We start from the raw sequence: 16,232 nt of genomic DNA, 5'->3' as shown, positions 1-16,232 counted from the left end.
CGTGCACGCCCCAGCACCATCGCTTGGGCCGTGTGTCTGGGCATGCAAGCCAAAGGTGCACTGAGCTGGCTCAGGGCTCAGTGCCACAGGGCTGCCTGCAGCCCACGGCGAGGGGGTCCGGCACACAGGCTGTACGCCTGGCACAGGGACACGGTCCTGCGCCCCCCTCCCCGGGCAGCCCCTGCCCTGAGCTGTGCCCGGCTCCCCTGGCTGGACTTTGGAGCCTGTCCTGCAGCCAATATTGACTCTCCTGCCCCAGGTCACGGCCCTTTTATCTGCCCAAACAAACCCTCCCGTGGCAGCCAGGGGAGCCCATGAGGCTGTGACCCCCCCCCCAGCAGTGGGGACCAGGTGGGGTCCCTGCCCTGGCACCACCAGCCCGGGGAAGGGGCTGGGTGCCTGCCAGCCCAGCCAAAGGCACACCTGCCTCCCAGCATCCCAAATCAGGCGTGAGCCCCTCAGTATGTGTCCCCCCGACCGCCAGCACCACACAGGCAGTAGGAACTCCTTCGCACCTCAGCTGCTGTGCTGGCTTCCAGGGGAGGCAAAGGGTTTTCTCAGATCAGTCACTTGATCCCCCACCACCATCCCGGCACCCCCAGGGGCGGGGGGGGGGGGGGGGGGGGAGATGGACAGATGAAAGGCACTTCACCACATCAATCACGGCAGCACAAAGCACAGCAGTGGGCGAGAGGCCACCGAACCCAGCCACCTCCGGCACAGGGCAGGGTGGTCTTGCACCTCCCCTTTGGCTGCAGCTCTGACATGGGGCTCTGAGCTACAAGGGCTTTGCTGGAGTTGGGGGCTGAGGGGTGTTGGTGCAGGCAGGCAGCAGGTGCTCATTTGGGCGCTGAAAGAAGGGTCTCTCAACTGGCTTGTTGCTTCCTGGGCAAGAGGGATGGGGGACCCAGAGACCCTCACTGAGGCCCAGCACTGCCCCAGCCTGCATGCTGGCTAGTTAATGAGCAATTAGATGATGGACAAGGCTGAGCATCACCAGGGCTGCCTGTGTCTCTGCTACAGCCCCCTGCCTGCCACAGGACTCATGCTGCCTGTGTCCCTGCCCACAGCCCCCTTGCCCACCATGGCACCAGGGCAGAGCCCATGAATTCCCCCCACCCCCCAGCACTGGGAACCCACCGCACATCCCCAGAAGCCAGACAAACCAGCCCCACAAACCGTCTGCAAAGATGAGCTGCCCCCCGCCCCCCACAAGGTGTCTCAGGGCAGGGTGGGCAGCAGCCCCCACTGCTGAGCTCCTGGCAGAGCCACCCTGCCCAGGAGGACGGTGGCAGCTGCCACCGCTGCTGGCCTCGTGCCCTGGCCAGCCCGCAGCGAGGACAGCCCCGGCTCCCCCTGCCAGCCCCGGCAACACCAGCTGAGGCTTGAATTTCCCTCCAGACAATGGGGAAGGCAAGCTGGGATTGTAACTGGAGCGGGGGATAAATAAAGCTGCCCAGAAGTTTCCATTACCCGCACCTCGGGCTTCTGCATGGGACATCAAAGCTGAGCCCTCTCCGCCCCAAGGTCCTGCGCCCCCAGCCCATCACCCCAGCGCCCGGCCTGCTGTGCCTGGGGTGCCAGAGCACTGAGCCCCCTTGCCTGGCACTGAGGCCCCAGCAGCCAATGGCACCGACGCAAATCACCTACAGAGCGCAGAGTGGAAAAGATGATTCATTAGCGTGACAGCGCAGGAAAACCCTCCTCCTCGGCTGGGAGGCAGCGGGCGCCAGCACCGGCCCCAGGGAAGCCGCGGGGGGAGCTGGATGCAGGGACCCCCCCAGTACCACACTCCTGCTGCAGCCGGCAGCACCCCGGCACAGCACTCTCCCCCTCTTTCCACCAACAAGAGAGCCCCCTGGGCCCAGCACGCACCCACCATGGGGACCATGGCCCCAACCCGCTGAGCTGGGGGGGCTCCTGTGGGGCTGCTCTCAACCCCCTCAAATTCCTCCAAACAGCACCAGGCTTGGTTGAAATAACACATCCAGGGTTTATTGCTTTTTCCATTCCTTGCAGCTAATGATTAAAAAAAAAAAAAATCTAAAATAAATTACAGAATTAAATAAACACGGACTGGATTATTCTCCTCCCTGCCCCATCCCCGCCACCGCCCCAAAGAAAGCGTTAGAAGAGTCACTGGATTTGGCAACAGCCACAACAACAAAACAACCTCTAGGAAAAAGCAGCTACTTGTCAGGGTCAAGCAGAGCCGGGGGGGGTCCCACGGGCCTTGCCACCTCAAACCAGTGTGTGTCCCCACTACCACTCAGCCTCTGCCCTCGCCCCCAGCAGCATCCCCTCGCCCCTTACCCATGAGGCCGGCTTCCCCCGGCGCGCCATCCCCAGGGAGGGGGCAGCCCCCACTCTAGACGTGCGTCGGGTTGTCCAGATACGGGTCTGTCTTGGTCATGTGCAGCATGACCGTGGGGGCTTTGTAGTGGCAGTGCACCCCGCCACAGCTCACCCCGCTGCAGGGCTTGCCCCTTGTCCTCACGCTCAGCTTTCTGTTGCACAGGCTCTGCCAGGTCTGCAGCGTCTTGGAGCTCCACACCCACACCCCACTGGTGATGCCCACCACCAGCGACATAAAAATCTTTAGCATAAAGATGGCCACAGTGGGCACCGAGGCCTCCAAGGAGCAGTTGGCAGCACGCCGGCCAGGGAGATGCAGGCAGCCGTGCTCCAGGGCCCTGAGGTTCCAGTAATCCACGTTCAGCCGCTCGTAGAAGTAGCAGACGATGACACAGGTGGCTGGGACAGTGTAGAGGATAGAGAAGACCCCGATCTTCACCATCAGCTTCTCCAGCTTCTCTGTGTTGGTGCCGCCCGTCTTCATGATCTTCCGGATGTGGAAGAGGGCGACGAAGCCTGTGAGGATGAAGGAGGTGCCGATGACCAAGTAGCAGGAGAGCGGGATGAGGACGAAGCCGGTCAGGGCACTGACATCCATGCTCCCCACATAGCACAGCCCCGTGAGCTCATCCCCTGCCACCTTCCGCATGGTGAGGATGACGATAGTCTTCATGGCCGGGATGCCCCAGGCGGCCATGTGGAAGTAGCTGCTGTGGGCCTCAATGGCCTCGTGTCCCCACTTCTTCCCAGCAGCCAGGAACCAGGTGAGGGTGAGGATGACCCACCAGAGCGAGCTGGCCATGCCAAAGTAGTAGAGGATGAGGAAGACAATGGTGCAGCCCGTGCTCTCCAGCCCCTCCTGGATGATGTAGAGCTCGCCATTCTCCCGGTCGCAGGCAATGTTCTCAGCCCCTGCCACCGAGCGGATGATGAAGGCCACAGAGTAGACATTGTAGCACATGGAGAGGAAGATGATGGGCCTCTCGGGGTACTGGAAGCGGTGGGGGTCAAGCAGGAAGGTGAGGACGGTGAAGGCAGTGGAGACAAAGCAGAGGGTGGACCAGACAGCCATCCAGACGAAGGCAAAGTCCTTGTCCTCCCGGGACCAGTACACGTCCACCCCGGGGGAGCACCTGGGTGCGCAGGAGAGGCTCTTCTCCACATACTGGAACTTCTCGGGGTTGTCGCAGGCCCCCAGGCCATTGGGTCCCCGGCCCTCGGCAGTGCCCGCTGGCCAGGGCCGGGGGGCCACGGGCAGCATGCCCTGGCCCTTGTGGGGCTCAGCAGCTGAGGCGTTCTCGGGGGCCTCCATGCAGAGGGCGTTGGGGTCGTTCTTGGTGGGCAGCTTGCCGCAGTCGAGCGACTCGGGCCAGCCGAAATTGAACTGCTCCATGATGGGGACACACTTGTGGCGGGCCTGCTCGCACATGGGGCGGCAGGCAGGGATGCTGGCGCTCACCTGGTCAGTGCACATGGGCGCGTAGAGGGAGCAGAGGAAGAAGCGCAGGTGGACGTGGCAGCCGTACTCCACCAGCGGGGCGAACTCGTGCAGCTTCAGGGCGGCCTCGCGCTGGCTCTCGTGGCCCAGCAGGTTGGGCATGCGGGTCAGGTTGTACCCGATGCCCCGGCACATGGGGATGTCGACGGGCTGGCACCGCGCCGCCCGCCCCCGCGGCCCCTCCAGCCCCCCCAGCTCCAGCCCGCGCCCGGCCGCCGCCAGCTGCCACAGCACCGACAGGGCCAGCCGCAGCCGCAGCGCCGCCATCGCCCGGCCCCGGCCCCGGCCCCGGCCCCGGCCCCGGCGGCTACAGCGCCGCCATCGCCCGGCCCCGCCGCCCCCGCGCCCCCGGAACGGCCGCTCGCTCCTGTGGCTGCTGCGGCTGCGGCTGCGGCTGCTGCTGCTGCTGCTGCGGCGGCGGCGGCGGCGGCGGCGGCGGCGCGCCGGGGCAGCTCCCCCCGCCCGCGACCCCGGCCCCGGCCCCGGCCCCCGCCGCCCCGCGCGCCATGCGGCGGCGGCCCCGCCGAGCGCCCCGCGCCGCCCCGCGCCCGCCGAGCCCCGGCAGCGCCGCGCCGCGCAGCGCCCGCCGGCCGGGACGGCCCCGCCCCGCCCCTCCCGCGGGAACACGCCCCTGGGGCGGGGCTGGACGGAGACACGCCTCTCCGGAGGGAGGGAGGGGTGGGGCGGCGGCGGGACCGGGAGCGGGACTCGGCAGCGGCGGGGAGACTCGCACCGGCAGCCGCAGCCGCACCCCGATCCGGGACCCGCACCGGGACTGCGACCGGCACCGCGGCCACCGCGGGGCCGCAGCGTCGGCGTCACCCGGCCCACGTCCCCGCGGGGGGCTCCCCTCCCCCCCCCAGGCGCGGGGCACCCACGGGCGAACACCCCAACAGAGCCCCCACGGGGTTACCTCCCGCCCAGCCCCCACGGCTGTGGGGCACACGCACAGACACCCCCCATCGCAGCCCACACCTACCCCTGACCCCCCCGCCCTCAGCCCCGACACCCCCCGCACACACCCGTATCCACACCCGCACCCCTCCACACTCCCCCCCAGCCCCCGCCCTGCTGGCGCACACCCAGCGGGCGCACGCAAACACACATACACGCGCCCATGTGCACACACGTGCAAACGTACATGCACACACACAGACGCACGCCCCCCAGCCAGGCACAGCACACCCTGTAGCCTTGCACACCCGTGGGGCCAGCCGTGTGCACTGGCACACGTGTGTGCACACACACCCCCCCTCCCCCCCCCAACATCTGGGCACAGGAACACGCGTGGCCTCGCCAGTGCCCCAAACCCACCGGGGTGCTGCCAGGGCTCAAACCCTCTCCCCGGGGGCACCTGCAGCATGGCGGCGTTCCAGGGACGAGTGGCCATGCACATGCGGGCGATGGTGCGCAGGGCACAGGTGGGGTGCACACACCGGGGCTCGCTGACACACAATAACTGCTGGGCTGGCACTGCCATGGCAGGTCGGGGCAGCCCCTTGGGAATCCCCTTTCCCGCAGGCTGGCAGAGCAATGTGCCTCAGCTTGGGGGCAGAAAGTGCCACTTTGGTCCTGCTGCTGAGAACTGGGAAACTCACATCATTGCCGCAGTGCACCCATGGCCCGTATGGAGCAGAGAGGGTACCTGCACCCATGGGGTTTGGGTGCCATGGGGGGACAGTGGGGACCATGGGAGGTGGCTCAGCCCCAGCACCCACTGTATGGGCGTCACCCAGGGCTAGTGGCAGGGCAGGGTGCCCCGTGCCCATGGGCAGGGGTTGGCAATGCCACCCGGCACTGGTGATGTGCGAGGCCAGGGCAGCTCCCGGGTGGTGACACAAGTCAGCGTGGCTGAGCTGGGGCTGCCAGACACCGAAATCCACTGTCCCACTCTCAGGGTGACAGATGACCTGTGCTGGGTGCAAGGGGAGGCAGAGGGTGCTGGAGGAGCCAAGAGTGCCCAGGCCAGCGTTAAAAACATGCTGGGGGTGGCAGTAACCCTGGGGACAGGCTTTGCTGCCTATGCCACTGTCACAGGATGCCACCAGCTGCCCCCAAGTCTGGGAGCTGCCGATCCAACATTTGGCCCTGGGGTGCTGGCGCAGGGTGCTCCATGCCATCCCCAGCACCCATTTGTGACAGGGGGTACCAGCGGCTTAGCAGTCCCACGGGCAATTGGGGCAGGGTCCCCGGGATGCCAAGCCAGGAGACCTGGCACCCGGTGCCTGTCCGTGCCAGCAGCAGGTGTGGGCATTGGCTGGCACCTGGGGGGTCCAGGTGCCACGCCGTTTCCAGGCGTTCCCACAGCCCTTTGACTTCTTCAGTAACAACATAACAACCTGTCAACACAGCTCCTAATCGCCAGCCACATACTGACACCCCAGCCATACATTATTTAAACATCCCTGATTCGGCGCTATAAGGAAATTCCATGGGAGCCACTTATCGGTTATTCTAACGGTGCAGGAGATAAGCTGTCGCCCTGGAATTTCCCTCTAGCATGGGGTGACTGCTCACCCAGCTCCAGGGCCCTGGGAAAAGGGTTATTTGGGGTGCTGGAGGGGCCTTTGTCCCCTTGGCCACCAGCTCTGCATGGGGGGGGGGCGTCCCAGAGAACACCATCCCATGTGCCCAGGTGACATGGAGCAGCGGCCAGCTTCAGGGGACTTTGCGCCCTGGGTTAAGGCCACGATCCTCCTCGTGTACTCTAAGAAATGAGTGTTTGGGGGTATTTTGTGCTGTGGTGCAGGTTTGGGGGCAAATTGTCACCCATGGATGAGCTGGCAGCCGCAGCTCTGTCTGCTGCGGCTGGGATGGAGGTGGCAACCGTGGGGTGCAGGGACCTGCCCCTGGGGTCCCTCATCCCATCCACCTCCCAGCCCCAGGGTGCGTGTCCTGCGTGGGGTAAGGGACCCAAGGGTGGCGCTGCCGCTGCTCCAGGGCACTCTAAAGCCCGGCTCCTGTCACCAAGGCTTCCCTTTAGGGCACCATTTGCTAAGAAAAGCTTGGAAACATCACCTGGAAACACCCAACTGCCTCAGAATGCAGGTCTGTCTGCCCAGCGAGGGTTCTGGGCAGGCAGCAGGCATGGCAGGGCCCACAGGCAGGGGCTGGATAGGAGCGCAGGGTGCCAGCCCCACCATCCCGGCTCACCCCCATGGGTGCCCTCATACTTCCCAACCCTGCTGCCTGGGTTGCGAAGGGTTAAAGAGGGGGATGGGGGATGACACAACGACAAACGCACAAATAAATGCCTTTTAATTTAATTTTGCTTTAATATGTAAAACTGTTGCTCTTGGCAGGACGCGCCGCAGCCCAGCCAAGAGCAACACATGGATTTTCAGAGTCAAGGGGCTCCTTTTAACATAGAGAGCAGCAGCCGCCCCTCATTTCTGCCCCACACCCTGGGGTGGCACCCTGGGGTTCTCCTCCCCCCACCCCAACACCCTCCTTGGGTGCTCCATGGGATGCCCAAGCCCTACCCAAGCCTCAGGGACCTGCAGTGGGGACAGCAAAGGACCCAGGGAGCCCTTCCCAGAGCTTCATCCCACCCACAGCAGTGGGCAGGGGGGTGCCCTGCTTGGCCAAGTGTTGCCCTTTCATTGCACCCACTGCCTGTGCCAGCAACCTGCCCACCCGTGCCCACACCCCTGGGGTATGCCAGGGCAGCTGGGGAGGGGACAGCATGGTGCTTGCCACTGGGCTGGGGACATCACAGCCATGCACAGAAGCCAAGATCTCCAGCAGGTCTGGAAGCCTCGCAGTGAAAACAAGAACACCAGGTAGAGCAACACAGCAGATTTACAGCCTTGGAAGTGGCCCTGGGCTGGGAATCCAATATCAATAGCTGGAAGAAAGGGCTCACAGAGAGTGCACAGAAATCCTGCCCGGGAAGCGTCCAGGCTGGCCGAGTGGGGCTGTATCGCAGGAGCCTGGGAGCCTGTGGTTCCTGGCAGCAGCTTTGCCCCATTTCCTTTCTTCCCGTCAACAGCGCTTGCAAACCTGTGCAAGAGCCTCAGCGAAGGGAGGGGGAAGGAGGGCAGGAAGGGCCACGGGTGGAGAAAAAATCCCATGCTGCTGCCCCGGGGGAAAGAGAGGCTGCAACAATGCCCCTCTTGCCCAGCCATGGATGGGTTCTCCCTGGGTGGCAGGGTTTGGGGGATCCCCCTTGGCACCAGCAATGGGGACAGCCCTGGTGGGAGCTGGGGAGAGGATGCTGGAGCAGAGGAGAGAACGATGGACCGGGGAGGGGGCGATGGAGCAGGAGAGGGGGCGATGGTGGTGGGGAGGGGGGCAATGGAGCCAGGGAGGGGGTGATGGAGCTGGGCAGGGGGTGATGGCTCCAGGAAGGAGGTGATGAAGCTGGGGAGGGGCTATGGAGCTGGGGAGAGGGCAATGGAGGTGGGGAGGGGGCAATAGGGCAGGGGATGGGGCAATAGAGCAGGGGATGAGACAATGGAGGCAGGGAGGGTGTGATGGATTTGGGGATGGGGTGATGGAGCTGTGGAGGGAACTGTAGGTGCTGTCCTGTCGAGCCTTGGCCAGGGCAGACAGAACTTGCTGCAGGGTGGTGAGGGGCCCCATGGCAGCTGTGCTGGCCTCACCCCTGCCCCTCCCAGCGGGGTCTGCCCCGCCGAGCCCATGGGCCCTTGGTGGTCCCAGCTCCCCCCAGCTCCAGGTTCACAGGCAGCGGCTGGAGCACAGAGGGAAAACCCAAATAACAAGGCCAGGCCACCAGCCATGCCCAGGGGCAGACCTGGGCTCCGTGGCACCCTGTGCTCTCCCTGCCAGCTGGGAGGGAGGGTGATGGCACAACCCTACAGGGATCTGGGGGGATAATTTTCCCTTCCTGAAGAATTTCACAGGAATAGCTGGCGCAAAAGGCCAGTGGCTTCAATTTCAAAGGGATGCCGGTGCTGGGGCCAGATGGGCTGTTGAGCAGGTGGAGAGGTCCATCCTGGCAGCACCCCATGCCAGGCACCCTGCGGGGCCGCAGGGTGGCACCCACCCAGCTGGAGGGGCAGCTGCCCCCTGCCCTGGCCACTCTCTCCCTGGGGACACCCTCCCGTGCACCAGCAGGAGCGATCCTCAAGCCCGAACCCTTCCCACCCCTGGGCAAGTTCCTGTGTGATGCAGATGCACACACGTGTGCACCAGACTGTGCACGCCACACGGGCAGGTGGCAGCGGGGTGGGAATATGGGGATTTTGGGGGACAGTCCCCAAACAAATGGGTGGAGGATCCTGACACTGGTGGGAAGAGATGGGTGAACATGCGGCACGGATCCTGCCCAGCCCCAGCCAGTGCCAACAGAAGGGAAAAGACATTTCTTCCCTGATTCTGGCATTAACTATAGCACTGAGAACCCTGGTGGGGGGGAATTACCAGCCCCACTGGTCATACACCCAACTGCAGCTGTTTTGGTGGCTTCACAGTGTGTGCCACTGGGCAGGCAACCCACTCCTGGAAGGGCGCCATGGGTATGGCAGCACCAGTGGCAACAGGCAAGGCAGGGAGCACTGAGCACCCCAGCCTCACGTCCTGGGGGGTTCTGCTGGCCCCAAGCCAGATGCTGACACCCTGTCACTTGCTGCTGAGACACCTGGGCCTGGCATGTGTTCCCTGAAGGACAGGGCTGTCCCCTCCTTCTCTCACCTTGCTGCCATCTGCTCTCCCAGTGTCCCAGCTGGACAGCACAGGCTGGCACACTCCCCAGCCACGCCAAAGGCTCTGCAGGGTCCCCGAGGGGCTGCGGACCCCCCAACCCTGTCCTCCTATCGAGGTCAGGGCCTGACCTGATCCCCTCATCCTGGGGAAGGAAACCTCTTCCCAATCACCCCGGTGCCCCTCAGAGCAGTGGGATGACATCCCTGCCCGCTCGGCTGTCCCCGGCACAACCTGCCCGCTCATGGTCAGCAGTGCCCACACCTCTGCACCACAGCTGAGGGGGCTGCAGAGACATTTCCTGCAGGAGCCAGGAGTTTTTTACCCCCTTTCCCCTGGGCGTGCGGTTTCTGTAACTTGAGGAGCCATGAGACCTGCTGCCTGTGTCTGCCTTCTCTGCCTGCACAGGCAACTGTGTGGCTACGGGCAGTGGAAGGTGCTGCAGGCGTGGGGGGCGAGGTGATGGGGCCGCAGTGCAGGCGATGCTGTGCACAACACCCCTGCCCCCCCTGCTAGCCCATCGTCACCCCCTGGGACTTTCACCCACCCAGTGGGGTCCCCCCGCCAGCCCAGGGCAGTGGCAGGCAGCTGGGTGACACCAGCATCCCTGGGCAACACTGTGCCCTGAGCTCCCCGGTCACCTCCTGGCCTTGGGTCCCCTGCGTGAGGGGACACTGTGGCCAGGGCTCAGGGACACAGGGTGACACAAATTCCCCAGCGATGTTCACTGCAACCTGGTCACCCCGTCACTCCGCGGCTGGGGAGCTGTGGGCACCCTGCAGCCACTGCAAACCAGGGGTGGGCATGGAGGGACAGTCCTGTTGCCAGCCAGCCCACCTTCCTGGCCATGGCCACAGGGTCCCCGGGCTGCGACACCCCCATCAACGCAGCGCTGATGTGAAGTGGGCAGGAGACACACAGCACAGGGCATGTCCCCACCACCCCAGGAACCCTGGGAGCCTGAGGGACCAGCACACGGATGGGGACCACGTGCAGCCATGGGCCTCAGGGGACAGGGCAGCAGGGTGCCCCGGGGCAGCCCTGGGTGGGAGCATGGTGGGGAGCTGGCTAGCAAGGGGACACTGGGCAGTCCCCCACCACCTCTCCTGCAGTACTTTAGCTGGTAAGCGCAGCTGGCAACACAGCTGGCAGCACAGCAGGCTGCTTACAGCCCTCTGGGGGGATTGGGATGCACATCCCTGGCCGTGGGGACCCCCTCCCCATCAAAGGGGAAGCTAGGCTGAGCCATGTCCTTCTCCCAGCCACCTTGCTCACCCCTACAGACCCCTCTGGAGGGAAGACAGGACCCAGGTGAGCCTCGGCAGCAGGCATTCACTCTGAACCCTACTGATGGCAGCAGCTGCCTGATGAAGGCAGGTGAAGGGCTGGAGCTCGCTCCCAGCTCCCACAGCCCTGGGAAGAGCAGGTTGTACAGCCACCAGACCGGGCCATGGGGCGACTGTCTGCCCCCAGCTGACCTTCAGTGCCCACCCCTGTTTCCTGGCAGCCCAAGAACGGGCAGAGGAGGCACCTTGTGCTGGGAGCAGGCTCTGTGGTGCTCCCAGACAACATCCCAAGACACCACAGGAGCCCTTTCATCCCCAGCCCCGCTTGCCCCCTGAAGTGAAGCTTCTTCCCCAGGACACCCCATCCCGCGGTGCCGCCAAGCTGCCCGCTGCTGGCAGGCGGGTGTCGGCACTGGGTCCTGGTGCAGGCACAGACACACACAGCCCTTTCTTCGCCCCTCGGCCCCGCGCGCAGCTCAGCACTGGCAGGCAGGTCTGTGCCGCACAATGCGCCTCCTTGTTCGCCCCAGCCCAGGGCCGGCTTGCGGGGAATGGCAGGGAATCGCCTCCGTTTCCTGCTGGAGTTTTATTACATTCACCGTATAAATAAATAAATATGATCCAGAGGAGAAGGGGAGAACCACGGGGCAGCCTGGAGCCAGGCAGGACGTGGGCTGGGGCTGAGCCCCGCGGCACCTGGGCTGGGAGCACCCTGGGATGGGGGAGGGGGGGTCGCAGGATGCCCCACAGTGGCTGTGCCCCCCAGGATGTCCATGCTCCCCGGGTCTGTGCCAAGTCCCTCGTGTGTCTCCAAGGAGCAGCCAAAATCCCAGCAAACGCAATCCATGAGGCAGCTCCGCAGTCCTGGGACCACTGCAAGTGCCCGGTAAGGAGCTCACTGTGCCAGGCACGGACCCTCGCCACCAGCACCGCTACTTGGCTGGAAGAGAAACCTTCTCCCAGGCAATTTGGGAAGCGTGGGAGTGCCCTCGAACCCTGCCACCTGCAAGGCCAGCGCTGCACATGCTCATGGCCTGGCAGAAAGCCCCTGCATCCCCAGCCCGCTCTTGTGCGTGGCTCATGTGTTGCTCTGCCACCTCTGAATGGTGCTATGGGCCAAGAACATCTGCACTGGTTCAAGCTGGTGTGGGCTCGCAGGCTGGACCTCAGTAGGGACATGGCCAAAGCACCCCCTGGGAAGCAGGAGCACCCCTGCAGAGCCAAGCCCAAGCCCATGCCATGCTGCCCCAGGAGCAGGGACAGCTGCAAGGACTGGAACTTGCTGGAAATGGTTTTAATGTACTATTGAATGGGCCAAGCTGCCCATTTGGTTGCTGAGTCAAACCAAAGGTCTCCAGTGCAACCTCAGGGCACTGTCACCCTGCAACCTCCCTTGGGTGCCCCATAACCACGGGTGGCCTTTCGCCGGCCCCCACTTGCTGGCAAAGCTGTCGGTGCTGTGGTCAAAGTCCTCCTTGTGCTTGCTGCAAGCTTCAGCATAGCCATGGTACCTGGATGCAGATGCCGTCTTCTAAGCTGCACAGACTCACCAGGGTGGTCCCGGGAGAATTTCAGCACTTCCAGTGCTTTTGGGTTGGGTTGGTTTCAACTCCTGAAGCAAGGTTCAGACCAAGAGTAGTGAGCAGGCTGGAGCGGCCCAGACTGAAGCTCTCCTGTCTTTGCAACCTCTGGTCAAGTATTTGCACATACCTGAGATCTCGCTGTCCTCTTCCCTGTTACTGGACAGAGTTCATCAGCTCTGGGTAACACCATGTTGCATTTCTTCTTCTCCTCCCAGGCCCCAAATCAGTCCATGTTCAGGTCACAGTCCTCTTTCTGATGGTTCCTACCCAAGGTTGGGTCACTCTTGCTTGTGACAAACTGTCTGGTACCAGCATCTTCCTCCCTGACCTGGTTCCTCCTTGAGTACCTCCCTCATATCCTCTCCACATGGAGCATGCTATGAGACCATCATGTCTAACCTGGCCAGAGGAGCAGCTTCAGGGGGAAGTTCTTCAGCCGTGTCTCTAATCTGCTTACCAGGGTGCTGCCGTTGTGCAACAATTTCCATTGCAACCTCCACTTGGCCCTCTCTAGAGAAGAGCTGCTGCAGACGAGCTGCTACAATAAAGACCCAAACTACCCCAGTGCCTTATTTCTACAAGGGACAGATGCTGACGTCCCAGCAGAGTCAGCTTGAGGAATGCTGAATTTTGATGACTTTGGGGCAACAGATTTTCTGCTCTGCTCGAGATAAACCTGGAGCCCTTCTGCCCCGCTGCCTCCCACTGCCTGTGGGCTTTGGACTTCACGTCCAAACAGGTGTTTCCTGATCGGTCGCTCTGCTCCTCATCGCGCCCAGCTGGTCAGATGGGCTCTTACACCCCTGAGTGACCCGCAAACGCCCCTTGCCTGCCTGGTGCCCACCCACGGCCTCACACCCCACCTGCAAACACTCCACTGGGAAGTCTGGACCTGATCCCAGTGGGGATCCCTGGGGGAGATGAGGTTCAGGCATGGGGAATCCAAAACAGTGAAGAATTAAACCCAGGATGACCCAGGTGTGTTCCAGACAAGCGAGGTGATCTCCTCGCCATCTGCTGCAGCCATGCTTGGACCAGCCAAGGACCATCCCAACCCCCATGGCTGCCTGGGCACCCTGTCCCTCCAGGGCAGCACTGGTGGGTGTAGGCAGGCAGGCAGGGAGTCCAGGGGTCTGCATCCCACTGGGGAAGGAATTTGCTACTGGAGTGGCACCAGCATGACCTACTTCTAGCTTAAAAACATCCTAATATGCAAACATTTATGAAAATACTCAAGAACGCAAAGTTTAACCAAAAAAAAGCAGTGCCATGGTGGGTAAGCCAGCTGCCTCCTTTTCTTTTCCAAAAAATATTTTCACAAGATGGGGCAGTGCCACTTTAGGTCCATCATCATCATCATGGCATCAAGAGCTCAAGATGGCAACTTCGAATGGAAACCCTCAGGTATGTCAAACAAAAATACTATTTACCATTCACTTACTAATCCTGTTCTCCTCTGGGGGAAAAAAACACAAAGCTCCCATATTTATTTAGCAGAACTCAGCACTTTTGGGTTTTGCTGATGGTGCCTAAATATAGTTCGTAAGAAACAAATAATCTTTCAGGGATTTCTGCTCCCTCCATCTCTCCACCCTTCTTTAAAAGTCAGGTGACCTGGTGAAGGCTCTTGTCCCAGCTGGCAACCCCTGCCATTTGGGCATGAGTCCTGAGCCAAGAAAAGGTGCTTTTTTGATGTGTCACCAAGACTGTGAGGTGGGTCACCCACCCCGCCAGGCTCCTCCAGCAGTGGCGGGGGTGGGCTGTGCGATGGCTCGGCTCTGTCCCCGTCCCCAGCCCCAGGTGGTCCCTCTCCTGTCCCTGCAAATGGCACCAACCCTTCGGCCACATGCCAGGTCGCTGGAGGAGATGGGGAAGGGCGAAGGCTCACTCACTGTTATTGGGGACATCAACATCTGGAGATGACATCACGTCCCAGAGCAGTGCCAGACTGCAGGTCCCAGCTCCCTGGGTGCTGGTGGGTCTCCCCAAGCTGGTGTGAAATGCTCGCTTCTGCCAGACACAGTAAAGGCAGGAGAGCTGCTGCCCAGCCAGGACCACAGGTCAGCAGGAGAGAAGAATGGAGACGGCTGCAGGGACAGGACGGGAGAGAAGGGGAAAGAATGAAAGGGTTAAAGACAGGGCGATCCCTCGCGCTGCTGAAAGATCATGGCAAGAGGAGTCCATCTAAGTATTTGCGGAGGATAAAAACTGACCTGAGTCTTTTCCCCTGATGTTCAACCTGTGTGTTCCTGCCCTCTGCCTTGTCCCAGGACACCCCTGAGTTATCTTTCCCCCCCCCCTCTCCATCCCTAAGCCTTTTGTCCTGTCCAATGGGCAAAGAACCAAGGGCAGGGAGCTGGTGATGGCAGGCAGAGCCAGCAGGCCCCATCAGCCCTTGATACTTCCAAAAACCAGGACTAGAAAACAAACATGCCTCCAGGAATGCAGCAGGGACTGGCCTGAGGAAACGCCACATCCCATTGCACTGCCATGGCTGCCTGCAAGCGGTGCCAGCAGCACTGAGGGCAGAAGCCAGGTACACTCTCAGATGGGCTCAAGCCACTCTGCACCCAGCTCATGGCTCCTAGTGAAGGCAGGTCTGCTGCAAACCCCCCAGGAGCAGCAATGAGGTGCCCAAGCAGGATTTTGGATGTCTGCATGCCAAGACAGATGGCCTCAGGTGGCAAAAGGGCCGCTGCCCTGGCTTGTCCTCGCTGAGGTGCACAGCAGGGAACTGTGGCACAGCAGCAAACCTGAGCCCAGCCCGTGCTGCCTGGCCTGGCAGGTCCTCCGGCACCCTCTGAGCATCCCCAGCCCGTGTGAGCCCAGGGATCACTCTGCCTGTGATGCTGCCCTGCCTCCCACCAGACCCCCATCCCTGATCCACCCAGGGAGGGGACATTCCCCAAAACCACGGGTTTGGTGTGGACCATGTCCGCAGCCCCCCACCACCATCCGGCAGAGCAACAGACTCTGCCCTGGCAGGCACATGACGTCCCAAACACCGTGGCAAAGGAAACCCTTCCCCCCCAGCCCTGCTAGCCTCCACTCCCGCCCTCTTTCCCCTCCTGGCTGCTCCATTTTCCACCCTCACTGCAAACTCTCCAGCACAGGAAAATGTGAGGCCATGGAAAACCAAGCTGGTCCCCGGCAGCTGGGCCACCTTCCTCCTCCTCAGCCCCTCCATCTCGCAGACCACAGGTTGCCCAGCTCCTGGCATCTCCAGCACCCCAGTCAGGCTGCCCGCTCCCCCTGTGCCACAGCTCACCACCCCCCCAGCAGGACCCCGGGCCCCCCGAGCTGCAGAGGGCCGGTTTTGGGGTTCACTGAGGGTTTCACAGAGCAGAGCTCCAAGGGCAAGAGCACTCAGGAACGAAGGCTCGGCATTGTTGGCGAAGCCCCTGTGGTTTCCCCATCCACCCTTCCCCAGGTTGCTCCAGGCCTGGGTCCTACATAGATACATGGGCTCCTGCCTTCATCACCTCCATGGTCAGGACCGGCCCCACCAGCATGCAGCATCCCTGGTGCACACAAGGCCAGGGAAGCAGCAGCACCTCTCCCCTTCGGCCTCGCTGCAGGGAACAGAGCTGGGAATCACCCTTTCCCCACCACACTGGGCAGCACACCCAGCACTTACTCCCCAGCTGGGTCAGGATCCCATCCTCAGCTTTCAGCCCTATTTTAAAGCAAATTTGGAATCTCTCCAGATGCTCCCCCCAGTCTGCCAGGCATGGTTCCTGTCTGGCTTTATGCAAGAGGATGCTCCTTACTGGGGGGGAGACACTGGGGTACACTGGACACGAGGTGCATGTGCGAAGCAGGGGGACAGACCGGCAAGACTCTAGA

General features: G+C 62.5%; 1 protein-coding gene across 1 annotated transcript; it reads right to left on the bottom strand.

Moving 5' to 3' along the window:
* Nucleotides 1–1,973: 1,973 nt before the first annotated feature.
* On the bottom strand, nt 1,974–4,192 carry FZD9 (frizzled class receptor 9). The gene has a single exon (XM_052804614.1). It carries the CDS (start codon nt 4,118–4,120, stop codon nt 2,369–2,371), a length of 1,752 nt encoding a protein of 583 aa, XP_052660574.1. The 5' UTR covers nt 4,121–4,192; the 3' UTR covers nt 1,974–2,368.
* Between the last annotated feature and the right edge of the window lie 12,040 nt (nt 4,193–16,232).

Source organism: Harpia harpyja, chromosome 12, assembly GCF_026419915.1.
Source record: "Harpia harpyja isolate bHarHar1 chromosome 12, bHarHar1 primary haplotype, whole genome shotgun sequence".
In the NCBI taxonomy this organism is placed as follows: domain Eukaryota; kingdom Metazoa; phylum Chordata; class Aves; order Accipitriformes; family Accipitridae; genus Harpia; species Harpia harpyja.
Note: the sequence above shows the minus strand (reverse complement) of the source record. Positions and strands in the feature narration are given on the sequence as shown.

Bases quoted from the DNA above. Each gene is read 5' to 3' on its own strand.
- FZD9 (XM_052804614.1), bottom strand. From the start codon at position 4,120: ATGGCGGCGCTGCGGCTGCGGCTGGCCCTGTCGGTGCTGTGGCAGCTG.